Below are 15,460 nucleotides of genomic sequence, written 5' to 3' on the forward strand. Positions count from 1 at the left end.
CTTAAGTTTGAAAGTAGCCAAACTGTGAATTCAATGGAATTCTGGGAAGCTGGACATTGTGTTTTATCTTTTATAGATGAGTAATTTTGACAGGAAGCTAAGTACTTCCCACTCTACAGCGGTCGTCCCAACATCCTAGCACTAACACCAGGCAACTACTCCAAGCTTTCAAATTGGGATTAGCCAAATAATAACCATACGACTAAGTCGTCAACAAGAACAGGCCCACAGAGAGAAATAGACGAAGAGAGAGACAGAGACAGAGAGAGACAGAGAAACAGAGACACAGAGGAAGACAATAGCACCTGTTGCTATTGTGATTACCATGAGCTGCAAGTCCTTCAAAGCATGGATGGGCAGAGAAAGAGGAAATTGTTACTAAATGTTTTAATTTAGCTGCTAAGTGGCTGCACGATTCGGGCAAATCTTGAGACTCAGGTGTCTCATCTGTTAAATGAGCAAGTTGGACCGGATGACTCCCTAAAATTTCGTATTCCACTAGCTTTGTAAAGCTCAAAGATGATGCCACTGATGACTGGACTGTGTCTCTATCCGTGCATGTGTCTCTCTGTGTCCTGCACTCTTCGTTTCTCCTATAAAGTCAGCAATTTTAAAGCTTATAACACCAAAGATCATTTTAAGAATATGAGTATATGTTGTCATTTTGCATCTCTCCCTCTCTGTGTCTCTTCTGGGTTGTCTGTTTCTCTGTGTTTTTGTGTCATTATTTCTCTTCTTCCCCCTTGCAATACTGGTTAAAACTTTTAATGTGCAAACTTCCTATATGTATTTAACCCTATTCATTTTCTCTCCTTACTCTTTCTCTTTCTTCCTCCCTCCCTTCCATCAATTCATTCCCTCATAGTTCTCAATCACCCACTCCCAAGCCCCATCTCAGGTTTCTATTTCTTTGATCTGTTATGACCTCTACAGGCATTGTTTGGTGTTGCCACACGTGCACTAAATAGAAGACAAAAACACAAAGTGGACATTACAGGCATGCCTACTGATTTACTAGAAGGCCATAGTTCGGTCTGAAGCCATCCCACACAACCCACAGAGCATTTACTTGCTGCCGACCCCCCCCTTGCTTCTTTCTCTCTGACAGAGACAGTGAGGGTAGGCTCTAGTGACATCCCATTCCAGAACGGGCTTTGTGGGAGTCCAGCTACCAAATTATCTTCCATTCAATCTGACAAGTATTTATTGAGCACCTACTGTGTGCCTAGTGCTCAGCAAGTTCCTCCAGGGACACCTGGGGTCTCCACACAATATAACCTAATCCTGCCACAGCAGGAACTCAACATTATTGCACTGGCTTTGTTCAGAAGGCTTGGCTGCGCTGAGATTACAGCCTGCAGACTTCATTCAACTCCTTTGGCTTGGAAATGAGGCTGCTTTTCAACAAAAGTGGGGAGTTGAATCAGCCTGAGGCTTTAATTCAGGGCATGTTCTCATTTGAACTTTGGAGTTACCTTGTGTGCATCAGAAGGGTACAATACATCGCTTACCTTCCGCAGAAGGTTCCTCTTGGGAGAGTCTTAGCGTTTCCAAGATGTCATTAAAGCCATAATCTGTCACTTTGAGTACAAAACGCCCATCTACCACACAGTTCCGAGACTTCAGCCTCCCATGAGCAAACTCTCTGTGATGTAAGTACTTCATGCCCTGCAGATGATACAAACAGGATTTATTTAGCAACTTATTTAACTATTTGGGGCTTTTAGAACCACTTTCTGAGATTGTTAATGGCATGAGCTATTATGATCTAGAATTCAGCCTTTTTCTCTTACACGCAGGCAAAGCAAAACTCTGACAACAAGAATCGTTTCCAGGTCCCTTCTAGCGCTAAAATTTTACGTTTTGATGAAGAATCATATCTTGTGGGCATAAAGAACTGTGTGTTATTGGAAGATTTATTGACATTTCAAACACAGATAGATCTACACATATATAATTGTCAAGAATTTGAAGATTCTGATTTTCCCCCAAAAGGTCTAGCCAAACTCTCATCTACTACTGGCAGGAATGGAAATTGGTACAGCCTTTTGGGTGGGTAATTTGGAAATAGCTATCAAAATGGAAAGTATGCGTACCCTGTGACCTAGGGATTCTACTTCTCCAAGGAAATGCTTGCACATGTGCACATACACAAGAATGCTCCTTGCAGCTCTGCTTTATATTATATAATTGGATGTATAATAAATATTGAGAAGGGACGTCCAAATTGTGGTACATCCAACCTATGGAATATTCTGCAACAATTAAAAATAATAAGATCAATTTGTATGTACCGATAGGGGACCATATCTAAGCCATAAAGTAAGTGAAAAGGAGTAAGTTGCAGAACTATGTGACAGTATGTATTTTAAACAACAAACAAAATCTATAATGTATGTAAATACACGAAAAATGAATTGCAAGGCTAATCACCAAATTGTCAACAGTGATTAATTTGGGGGGAAGATATGAAGGAGGATTGAGTAATTGTCAGTATTTTCCCAATATATTTATATCACTTGATTTCTAAATTTAATTGAATGCATTATTTTTATAATTAGAAATGTCTTATTTTTATAATTTATATAAAATATATTAAAATTATATAAAATATATACAATTTATTTTTTATATATTTTTAATTAAAAATAGACAATAAAAAAGAAAGCTGAAAGCAAGAAAGCTGATACTGACTGCTACAGTTTGCTTGGCAACCTTATATGACATTCAAATGTGATCTACCAGGACTTTACCAGATGGGTTTAATCATTCACATATAAATACATCCATTTTCTAGTGCAGTCATCTCGGGACTGTTTATGCTGAGTCCTTTTAAGTATCTGGCTCTACTTTGCCACCTGACACCCCTTTGTATTTGTATGCTTTACATCTTGCACCCTAGGAAATTCTGTAGTCCCCAGTACTTCCAAGCAGAGTCTATAGTGGGGGAGATTTCTCCCTAGGTGTCTAATGCTTAGGTTTCATTCATCACGGGTCTGAGAGGACTCATTTAGAGGACTCTCCCTTAACTCACGGGACTTTGCTTACAGAGTGAGTGGAAAGAGTATTAGAATAGGAATTAAGAGATTTAGATTCTATTATTAGCTCTGCCACTTAATAGACAGCTGGTAAATGTTTATTGAGTATCTACTATGTGTGGTAGACACTATATAACAAAAACCTCATTTAGTTTCTCTGAGCCTCTGTAAAAGGAGGATAATCACACTTCTTTTATAGAAAATTGGAATGAGATTATGTCTATAAAGCAACCTTGAAAAGAGTTAGGCCACAATACAAGGGTCAAGACTGTGATTAATATGCAGGAAGCTCAATGACTATTGGCTATCCAAATCAGCCCACTACAAGTGCACACAGACACAATTTTCATATCACTCTAGGGAGTTCATAGACTCCACTGAAGCCCATCCATGGACCCATCTGTGAACCCCGTTGGCTGTTAATAGTCCTTGCCTCTGAGAATGGAGGTGCTGCCTGGTAGAACCGATGGTCTTTTGGCTTTCTGGTCATGCTGAGTTCCACATCTATACCTATGGTATAGACCTATGCAAAGACCCATCACCTAGTTCTAGACTGAACCACCTTTTAGAACGTGAAAGCCAGGAGATGGGGCTAAGCAGAACCAAAGAGCCTGGGAATGAGCACTTTCCCACATCCAGAAGGCAGAGAAATGGGATGGAAGAAAGGATTGCTTAAGGCAGAAGAGTGCTCAATAGCTATAGGAAGTAAAGACAAAAATCTGGCCCTCAAACAGGGGAGCAGGTGAGGAGCAAGCAAACTCTTTCTGTATCAGGACCTTATAACAGATATGGACAAAAGGGCTATGAGAAGAAGTGAGGGCAGACACAGGGAAGGAAGGTGGAGGAGTAAGAGCATCATAATGATCCAAGGCAAGTGAAACATCCCAAAATATTGAAGTTCTAATCTACAGGGAAAATCCTGGATTTTCAGTCTTTCCATTAACCTTGATGAGATCCAGCAGGAGTGATGATTTAAACATCCAATCTAGTTTCACATCCTGATTTGTCAGTATGTCTTCCAGGCTCCTTCGGGAACAGAATTCTGTCACAATGGCAAACATCCCCGAATCATAGAAGAAGCCCACTAAAGGGTTAATATTCTCATGACGTAGGTCCTTCATCTGGAAACAGAGGGAGAGAAGAGAGTCACAGCTGTTCTGTCTCAATTGGAGCTGGGGCCTTCTTCCTGATTCTTTAGGGACACTGTGGAGTGGAGCTCAGTGACCCAGGAATACTAAAGAGGTTAGTACAGTAAGAGGTGGAATAGATTGTCTTTCCGTGAATATTCATCTATGCAGCATCTATTAAAATAAATAGCTTACATAAACATCAGGCCAAAGCTTACAAAATTTGTTTCAGAAGAAACACTTCGAATTTTGACTACATTTTACCTTTGTATCCATTCATTTTTTTCCACTAATGTGAGAAGCATTTAGTGTGTCTCAACAATGTCCAAGGCATTGGACTGCATGCTAGTGATATAGAGATAAACAAAATGAAATCAATATCCTGAAAGAGCTCACATTTAAAGAAGGGTGATAGACAAACAAACTGACAGCTGTATTTCCCTGTGAAGTGGTTTCTTATGGGAGAATGGGATGCTGGTAGAGTTCAGATGGTAAGTATCTAATTCAGTCTGGGAGATCTGGCTTCCCTGAGGAGGTAATGTCTAGACCATCATGAAGCGCAAGTAAGAGCTGACCATGTGAAGGTGACATGGTGGGAGGGGTTGAGAGTGAGAGCATGTTATGCTGAGGAAATTGCAACAGGTTTAGGGTGGCCAGAACACAGTGCAGAGGAAAGAATATGAGACACAAGGCTGAAGAGATAGGCTTCCCTGGTGGCGCAGTGGTTAAGAATTCGCCTGCCAATGCAGGAGACAAGGGTTCAAGACCTGGTCCGGGAAGATTCCACATGCCACGGAGCAACTAAGCCCGTGAGCCACAACTACTAAGCCTGTGCTCCGGAGCCCATGTGCCACAACTATTGAGCCCACGTGCCACAACTACTGAAACCCGTGCACCTAGAGGCTGTGCTCTGCAACAAGAGAAGCCACCGCAATGAGAAGTCTGCACACCACAACAAAGAGTAGCCCCCACTCAAGACAACTAAAGAAAGCCCGTGTGCAGCAATGAAGACCCAACACAGCCAAAAATAAATAAATAAATTTATAAAAGGCTGGAGAGTTAGACAGGCGCCACATCCTGTGCAGCTTTGAGAACCGTGCTATAGAATTCGAAATTAATATTACGGTCACTCAATAATTGTTATCTATTATTATTACTTTTTAATGGGGGATGAGAGAGAAAAGGGCTCCATTTTTGCTTCTAGATTTCTACTTGGATTCCTGGATAGATGGCAGTGATATACATCAATATAAGAAATTCAGGGATGTTTTAGTAGTGGATATGTTGGTACCCCACCTATATCCCCTTTACAGTGCATCCTGCAGCTGCTGTAAATGTTGGCTGGTAACTCACAGTCGCTCCATTCTCTGGAAAATTGTCCTAGAGGCTAAGCCAAAGGGGAGCTATCTTACTTGAAAGGTTAGGGCCCACCCACAGACCTCTGCTAATGATTGACTGACTGGGAAAGGTACAAAAGTTCAACTCCCTCACCTCAAAGTGGAACTCATGGTATAACTTGTGCTCCAGTATTTCTCCCATAAAATCATACTGAAGCTAGTCTCAAGCTGAGATCACATACTTGCCGAGCTTTTGCTTCTGCCTTATCCTGCATCCTCACTCCTTTTCTCTTGAGAGCATTCTCTCAATGAGTAATTTGAACAAGAATCTCCATCTCAGGCTCAGCTTTTAGAGAATCTGACCTAAGACAGTGGGAAAGCAAATTCTGGGTGATGAGGACAGCTGATTAATTCAGTTTGAGACACATTAAGAATGAGGTGCCTATGGAACATCAAGGTGGAACTATTCCAAGGAGACAGTGTGTTCTAGCTAAATAGACTTGGGAATTGTAAACATGTAAATGGTAGATGAAATTAATGGGAGTGAATGAGATAACCCAAGGGAAGCATATAAAATAAAAAGAAAAGCGGGGGGTGAATATCAACATTTAAAAGATGGGAAAAGGAAGAACATCCTGCATAAAGACTTAGAAATGAGGCTAGAGAAGTGGAGAAAGGCTTATTTAGAACAACATTATGAACACCACAGGAAGAGTTTCAGGGAAGTGAGGTAAATGCCAGAAGGAATTTCAGGAAAATGTGATAAATACTAGAGAGGTCAGGTAAGATGAAGACAGCTACACCTAGACACATCATAATTAAACTCCTAAAATCTAAACTTATGCAGGCAGTCAGAGAATATACAAAAACCTCTTCATGATTAAAAAAAAAATTCACAGAAAATCAGAAGTCAAAGGGACATGTGTGAAAAAACCTTCAGGTAACATCAAACCCAAGAGTAAAACATTAAATTCTTTTCCTCTAGAGTCAAGAGCAAGACAAGGATGTCTTCCTTCACCATTTCTACTCAATATTGTATAATAGCATCAAAACATTGATGAGAAAAGTTAAAGAAAACTTAAATAAATGAAGATCTATACCACATTAATGGACTGGAAGGTTCAGTATTGTTAAGATGTCCATTTTCCCTAAATTGATTTATAAATTCATATAACCCCCTATGAAAAATTCCAGAAGGCTTTATTGAAGTAATGAACAAGTTTATTCAAGAACTTATTGAAAATTAAAATAAACTACCCTATCCAAAACAATCTTGAAAAAGAACAATTTGCAGGAGCTTATACCACTTAACTATAGGAGTTACTCTGGAGCTGTGATAATCAAGATAGTGTGATATTGGCAGTAGGGTACACTAATGAGTTAGTGAAATAGAGTACAGAGTCTAAAAATATACCCACACATATATAGTCAGTCAACTTTTCACCAAGTTGAAAAGTTAATTAAGTGGAGAAAGGAAAGCCTTTTTAAAATAATTGTTACTGGAACACTGGATATCGCTAAGGAAAAAAAAATTAACCATGACCACTATCTCAGTCCATACACAAAAACTAATTCAAAATGGATCATAATCCTAAATCTAAAATCTTGGAATTGGCAAAGATTTTCAAGCCGCAAAATAAAATCATAAATTGGATTTCCTCAAAATTAAAAATTTTGCTCATCAAAACCATTAAACAAACAATCCACAGACTGAGAAAAAATACTGTAAAACATATATCTGACCAAAGGAAGGTTATATAAAGAACGTCTACATTTCAACAATTAAAAGGCAAAACTCTCAATTTTTTTAAATGGGAAAAAATGTGAACAGACAATTCACAAAAGAAGATATACAAATGAATTATAAACACATGAAAAGATGCTCAATAACATTAGTCATCAAGAAAATGCAAATTAAAACCACAATAAGATAACATTTTATACACCGTAGAAAGGCAAATATCAAAAAGACAAATGTTGCTGAGAATTTAAAGCAACTGGAACTTTTGTACATTTCTGACAGGCGTGTAAAATATTGTAACCAATTTGGAGACCTGTTTGGATGTTTCATATAAAGTTATACGTACATCTACTCTATGACTCAGTTTGTCTATTCTTAAGCATTTACTGAAGAGAAGTGAAAATATATGTTCACAAAAATATCAATGCTTGGACAAAAATGTTTATAGTTGCCTATGAAGAAATACTCAACATACTAATCATCAGAGAAGTGCAAATCAAAATTACAATATGATATCATCTCCCACCCATTAGGGTGGTTACTATAAATTAAAAAAAAATAACCAGATAGTAACAAGTGTTGACAAGGATGTGGAGAAATTAGAACTCTTGTGTACTGTTGGTAGGATTGTAAAATGATGCAACTGCTATGGAAAACAGTATGGAGGTTCCTCAAAAAATTAAAAATAGAACTACAATATGATCCAGAAATTCCACTCCTGGGTATATATCCAAAGAATTGAAAGCAGGATCTCAGAGAGATATTTGCACACCCATATTCATAGCAACCCAAATGTCCATCAAGAAATGAATGAATAACATAAAATGGAATATTGTTCAGCCTTTAAAAGGAAAGAAATCTATTCACACTTTACCACATGGATGAACCTTGAAGACATTATGCTAGGTGAAATATGCCAGTCACAAAAAGACAAATACTATATTATTCCATTTATATAAGGTGTCTAAAGTAGTCATATTCATGGAAACAGAAAGTAGAATGGTGGTTAACCCAGAATAGGTGGAGGGGAAAAAAGTGAGCTGCTATTTAATGGGTACAGAGTTTTATATTTGCAAATTGAAAAAGTTCTGGCGATGTGTTTAACAACAATGCAAGTATATTTAACACTGCTGAATTGTACATTTAAAAATAAAGATGGTAAGTTTTATGTTATGTGTTTTTTCTTAATTAAACAAATATTTATAGTTGTCTTATTCATAACTCCAAAAAACTGGAAACCCAGCCAAATGTTCATCAACAGGAAAATTATAAACAAATTGTGATGTATTCATAAAATGAAATACTACTCAGAAATTTAAAAAAGTGAACTGCTACTGATACCTGCAAAAACGTGGATTTAATCTTAAAAATACTATGTTGAGAGAAGAAAGTCAGGCACAAAAGAGTATACAGTCTATCATTCCACTTATACGAAATCCAAGAACAGAAAAAATATTAATTCATGATGATAGATATCAGAACAATGATTGCCTCTGGGATAAAAGAAATGACTGAGAAGGGAAACAAGAGAACTTTCTGGGGTGATAAACATATTCTGTATCTTGTTTTGGGGAGTGGTTACACAGATATATGCAATATATGCAATTATCAAAATTCACTGAACAGATAATTCATTCATCAAATTATACGTAAATAAAAAATGTCTTTTCGAAACACAATGAGACATTATACTATGTGAAATAAGCCAGTGACAAAAAGAGGTATCTAAAGTAGTCAAATTCATAGAAGCAGAAAATAGAATGGTGGTTATCAAGCGTTGAGGGTGAGTGGGGAAAAGGAGAGTTTTGTTTAATAGGTACAGAGTTTCAGCTTTGCAAGAGAAAAGCTGTGACAATCTGTTGCCAAAAAATGTGAATATACTCAACACTTAGAGATGGTAATTTCTGTCATTTTATCATAATTTAAAATTAAAAAAACACAATGAGATACCCATAGAAACCTACTAGAATACTAAAACCAAAAAGACTGACAAGACTACATCATTGGTGATGATGTAAAGGGAGCTCTCATAACTAGCGTGTAGGAAATTAAACTAGGAAAGGTTTGATAGTGTCTTATAAAGTTAAACATATACTATATTTTAACATAGAAATTCCACTCTTAGGTATTTACCCAAGAGAAATTAAAATATGTGTCCATAAAAAGACATAAAAAGCATATTCGTATCAGTTTTCTTCACAATAGCCAAAATTGGAACCAGCCTAAATGCCCATCAGCAGGAAAACAGATAATTACATTGTGTTATATTCATGCAATTGACTACTACTCAGCAATGAAAAGAGCAAGCTATTTATACACATGATAACACGAATGAATCAGTCAGTATGCTGTATGATTCCACTTATATGAGGTTATAGGATAAGCAAAATTAATGCAAGATAGACCAAAAACCCAGAACAGTGGTTTTCTTTGGTTGGCGGGGGGGACGCAATAATTTACTAATGAACACAAGGGAACTTTCTTGAGAGAAAGAAATGTTTTATATCAGGGGTCAGCAATCCTCTTCTGTACCTATAGTAAATATTTTAGGCTTTGCTGATCATGTATAGTTTCTGTTGCATAATCTTTGTTTTCTTTTTTTACAACCCTTAAAAAATGTAAAAAACATTCTTAGCTCCCAGGATGTAAAAAACAGGCCAGGATGTAAAAACTCTGCCGACCCCTATTCTATATCATAATAGAAGTCTAGATTATATGGGCATATCTCTTCATCAAAATTATATATCTATGATATGAGCATTTCAATGCGTGTAATTGTACCTCAGAAATACAGAACTGCAAAATAACAACAATAATAACCAAGTTAGAGATGTGAGAAGTGGGTGGAGGTAGAGATGAAATAATAATGGTAGAATGTTGATAATTGTTGAAGTTGGGTGACGGGCATATGGAGTTTGTTTATATCATTCTGTTTATTTTGTGTGTGTTTGTTATTTTCTATAATAAAAGTTTTTTAAAAGAAAAGAAAAACTTCCAGGATGTAGCTGAAGCAGTACTTAAAGGAAGTTTTCTAGCTTTAAGTGACTGTATTGGAAACTAAGAACGGTTAAAATCAACTATAAAAACTTCCAGCTCAAAAAACTAGAAAAAGAACAACAAATTAAAAGCAAAGAAACTAGAAGGAAAGAAATAACCAGAATACAAATCAATGAAATAGAAAGCAGACACACAACAGAGAAAAATCAACAAAGCCAAAAGTTGATTTCTGGAAAGGATTAATAAAATTGATAATCTTCCAGCAAAACTGATCAAGAAAGAGAAAACACATATTGTCATTATCAGAAATGAAAATGGGAGCATCACTACAGATCCTAAGGCTACTTAAAAGATTGCATGAGCATATTATGTACAACTTTATGCCAGTAAGTTCGACAACATATATGGAATGGACAACTTCCTTTTAAGACATAACTTACTGAAACAGGTATAAGAAGAAATAGAAAGTTTGAATAGTCCAATATCTATTCAAGAAATTGAATCTGTAATTTAAAATCTCCACACAAAGAGAAGAACAATAGGAATCTAATTAAAGAGATTCAAGCAGAGAACTGACAAGATCAGGTTTGACTTTGATTCAGATTGCAATGTGGAGAAAAGATTTGACAATGATAAAAGTGGGTATGTGTAAAGACAATTGCCAGTGGTTGCCAGGGTTTATGGGGAGGAAGGTGTGAATAGGCAGAGCATAGAGGATTTTTAGGGCATTGAAACTATTCTGTATGTTACTATAATGGTAGATACATCATTATGCATTTGTCAAAATGCACAGGATGTACTACCCTCTGAACCCTAATGTAAGCTATGGACTTTGAGTGATAATGATGTGTCAATGTGTGCTCATGGATTATAACAAATGTACCACTCTGGTTCAGGATGTTGATAGTGGGGGAGGCTCAATTTTTCTGTGAACCTAAAACTGCTCTAAAAACTAAACTGTCTCTTTAAAAAAAAAAAAAAACAACAGACAATTGCCGTAGCTCTAGTGGGTGATGACGGTGGCTTGGACCAGGATGGTAACAGTAAAAATAGAGGAAGAGAACATTGGACTTTTAAGGAAAATGGAGAAGCTCTGAAATACAGGTTGTAGAAAGTGAATTAACTAATGAAGTATTATAATGGACTTAAAGGATAATTTTAAGGGACATTTTAAGATGGAAACAATATACCTTGTTGCATGACTTTCTGCCATAATACTCAGCTGTTCAGATGCAGGCACAAAGCAAGTTAAGAGTTAGGGTCATCCTGAATATGAGTTTTATGTGTGTCCAAAAAGACAGAAATAAGAATGTGTTCAAACGGTCAACTATGAAATCTAAGGTAGGCATGAAAGAAGATAAAAGAAGGGCTTGTGGGATGGGAGAAAGTAGAGGTCAGTAGACAGGAAGACCCAAGGTAAAATATAGGCACAGTTGAAAGAAGAGAAGGCTATAGTCAAGAGAGTGTGATGTTTGAATCTATGATTTTGGAAGTGAAGCATTTTCAGTAGCAATTATAGATAATGACAAACCCCGAGGTATAATGATAGTAGTGGATGGCCAAAGTGAAACAGAAGAGAAGATGATTAGAGATTATATGGCAAGGAACTAAATAGCCAAGGTATTAGAAGGTACAAGGAGTATGCCACTCAGTTCCAGATGATGGGAAAGAACATGAGACTGGGAGACAGATACAGCCTGATTTTCCTGCATACGTCTTTGGAGAAGTTGGGACCCTAAAAGATGTTGGAAGTCATCAGTCCTTTGGCCTTCTGACTCCAGCTGTTTCCCTTTAAGGAATATCTATCTGACTGTACACGACTCCCTTCTATAGCTGGCTCACCAAGATGTGTTCTCCAGTCTGGCCCCTGATACTCAGTCCCAAAATTTTAAAATCATGAAGGCACATAGTAGTCAAAGCAGTGCTAGACTCACAGTGATAGCATCGTCAGATCCACTTCCTGCTTCATAAAAGTACTAGAAAGGAATTAGGGCCTTTCACATGGTAAATTCTGGAAAATTGGCCTTCACCCTAGAATTGAGTTACTATCTGCACCTGACATAGTAACACAAGTTAGTAAGGGGACACAAAAAGATGTCATGAGGATAATGGGAGCCAGTTTTCTAACTGTTGGAGAAAGGAGTTACAAATACGGAAAGGGAAAGGATAGAATGAACTCTGTGGCATTCAATTACAATTGGAGGTATTATGGATGATAGATAGATGATAGATAGATAATTGAATAAAATTAAAACCACTGGTATAAATGTATGAATAAATAAATAAACGGTAGAGAAGGTAAGGCTCTTTCTTACAATACAGAGCCAACAAATAAACATAGAAAGAATGCTAGAGTTAGAGAATCATCAATGGATGCTAAAATTAGTAGGTAAAAATTTGATCAAAAAAACAGGCTATTTATACAGACTCAAATGATCTCTCTACAAATTATGTATTAATTACAATGAGGAAAAAAATAACAGTAGCTCTACAGTGGCAAAATCTGGTAGACACCACCTAAACCAAGCAATAAGAGTTAATATCACTAATAATGGGACAACCAACATTATGTGCTTCCTAATACAAAGCACTGAAAAGAACACTGCATCACTTCTGTAGCATTCTGGCTGAAGATGCATAACCTAAATCTAACCAGAAGAACATGGAAAACACCCAAATTGAGGGACCATCTACAAAATAACTCAGCTGAATTCTTCCAAAAATATCAAGATAAAGAAAAACAACAACAACAAAAAGCGGAGACTCTGTTTCAGATTAAAGGCAACTAAAAAGACATGACAACCAACTACGATGTGTAAACTTGGATTGGAAGCTGGCCCAGGGAAAAATTAGCTATAATGTATTATGACTAATGATAAAATTAAAGTATGAGCAGTAGTTTAGATAATATTACTGTATCAATGCTAAATTTTCTGATTTTGATGATGATACCATAGTTATATAGAAGAATGTCTTTGTTTTTAGGAAGTAAACACTGAAGTATTTAGAGGTAAAATGGCATGATGTCTACACCTTACTCTCAAATGGTTGAGAAAAAAAGAATATATAGTCAACCCTCAGTATCCACTGGGGATTGATTCCAAACCCAGGAGGATACCAAACTCCATGGACGTTGAAGTCCCTTATATAAAATGATACAGCAGTACTTTGAATTCTCCCTTGAAGTGGTTGTAATATCTTCCTGATTCCCTTATATATTTAATGATTTAAACAAAACCTTTGACATGTATTCATTTTGTATTTGTGCGAGAATCATGATTTTATCCTCTAAAAAAATAATAGTTAACACATAATATTGGTTGTTATCAAACAATGTAATAAATACTTGTCAACTTAAAAAAAACAAAAATAAAATAAAATAGTACAGTGGGCCCTCCATATACGTGGGTTCTGCAGCTGCAGATTCAACCAATCTGAAGTTGGTTGAATCAAGGGGTGCAGAACACATGGACTCTGAAGGCCGACTGTACATAAATTTATAAATAGAGAATGAAAAGCACTAGGAAAAATGTAAACAATTGCTGAATCTGGGTAGGATATACAGTAGTTCCTTGAATTATTCTTGCAGCTTTGCTGCAAGTTTGAAATTATGTCAAAATTTTAAATTACCCAAAAAAGGTATCATGGACACACTCTACCTTGGGTCTTCTTACTTCCGTACTTCTAGTTTATCAGCTGCCCCAGGTTTGGCGTTGTTTGGCTCCATACTTTGGATCTAGCTCTCTGTTTAGCATCCCAGATCATCAAACCAGTGTGGGACTGCTTATTCTAGCTCTGACCTTAGTCACCCCTTCTGGATTCATCTCTCATTATTTTTCCTTCAGCTCCAGGCATCAGAACCACATGTAAGGGAAATACCAAATCCTAACATCTCATTCTGATCCATGAGGCACATTGGGTCCCTCATGGGCTGCACCTCTTCCATTTCCCCATTTCCCTTGTTTTCTCACTTGTACAGCAGTCTGGATGTAGCAGGTGTCTCATTCAAACCTATTGGATTGATTTGAACTTGCCTGATTCATAAATGTGAAGAAATATATCATTATCTTCTAGAAATCCCACTTTCATGAGTCTGAAGGAACCAGAGACAGTCTCCGTAAATCTTTTATGAACTCAAAGTTCAAGGAGGAGTCAATTTTAAATGGTTTGAGAGGAAGCATCATCATCTCTGCCTTATGTACAGACTGCTTCCTTAAACAAACTATCCAAGGACTTTTTTTTTTTTTTTTTGCGGTATGCGGGCCTCTCACTGTCGTGGCCTCTCCCGTTGTGGAGCACAGGCTCCGGACGCGCAGGCTCAGCAGCCATGGCTCACAGGCCCAGCCGCTCCGCGGCACGTGGGATCTTCCCGGACCGGGGCACGAACCCGTGTCCCCTCCATCGACAGGCAGACTATCAACCACTGCGCCACCAGGGAAGCCCCCAAGGACTTTTTTAATATAATTGGTGGCATTGGGAAATCACCATTTTTCTTATGTAAATAGAAATTACCAGATGACTTTTCCAGGCCTGGCAAACGGAGATTTTGAATGATTATGGGATATGTACTTAATAATAATCAGATACCTACCATTTTACGAAGAAGCTATATGTCAGGAAATGTGCAAGATGCTTTACGTGTATTATCTCAACCCTGGGAGGTAGACATTAATATACTCCTTTTACAAATAAGGAAAGTAAAGCTCAGGGAGTTTAGGTGACTTTTCCAAGTTAATATATCTCTTAAGTGGTAGAGCTGAGAAGTGAATCCTTCATGTCTTTCTGACTCCGGAGCCCATACTTTTGCCATTGCATCATACGGTCGTAATGAGTCAGTAGCTACCCTATAGTTTCCCTGCACTGATCTGTTAAAGGATCTTTCTAACAGCTGGTATTAGTTACTTTGGAGAAACGATTGGTGGTTTCAGTGGGAATATATATAAGAGAGGGTTTCTCATACCATTTCAAACATATCACTTGCACTTGATTTGATGGATTTAATGTCTCCAAAATCTCCAGAGGGGAACTTTTTCAGCCACACCCAATCACCCTAGAAAGAAAAGGTAAAGATTGTTGGTGAGCCTTAGTTGCCAGCAGCTTTAGAGCAATGTCCCTTCCACATGAAGAGTCTATAGTTAGACCATCAACCTAAACAAGCGTTGTTCCTCCTCTCTCACCCTCCACCCCATGGACATTCTGTATTCAGAGCTAAAAAGGAGG

The 15,460-nt window shown here is 37.4% G+C and overlaps 1 protein-coding gene across 1 annotated transcript in view; it reads right to left on the reverse strand.

The window, feature by feature from the left end:
* Positions 1-15,460, reverse strand: part of GUCY2F (guanylate cyclase 2F, retinal) — a gene marked incomplete at both ends in the record, with an annotated part of 87,041 nt that overhangs the window by 26,786 nt on the left and 44,795 nt on the right. The window contains 3 exons of the mRNA XM_082646880.1: positions 1,512-1,668; positions 3,983-4,159; positions 15,201-15,290. Coding sequence (XP_082503006.1) covers positions 1,512-1,668; positions 3,983-4,159; positions 15,201-15,290 — 424 coding nt within the window. The remainder of the gene's footprint in view (positions 1-1,511; positions 1,669-3,982; positions 4,160-15,200; positions 15,291-15,460) is intronic.

Source organism: Grampus griseus, assembly GCF_964374135.1.
Source record: "Grampus griseus genome assembly, chromosome: X".
NCBI classification, from domain to species: Eukaryota; Metazoa; Chordata; class Mammalia; order Artiodactyla; family Delphinidae; genus Grampus; species Grampus griseus.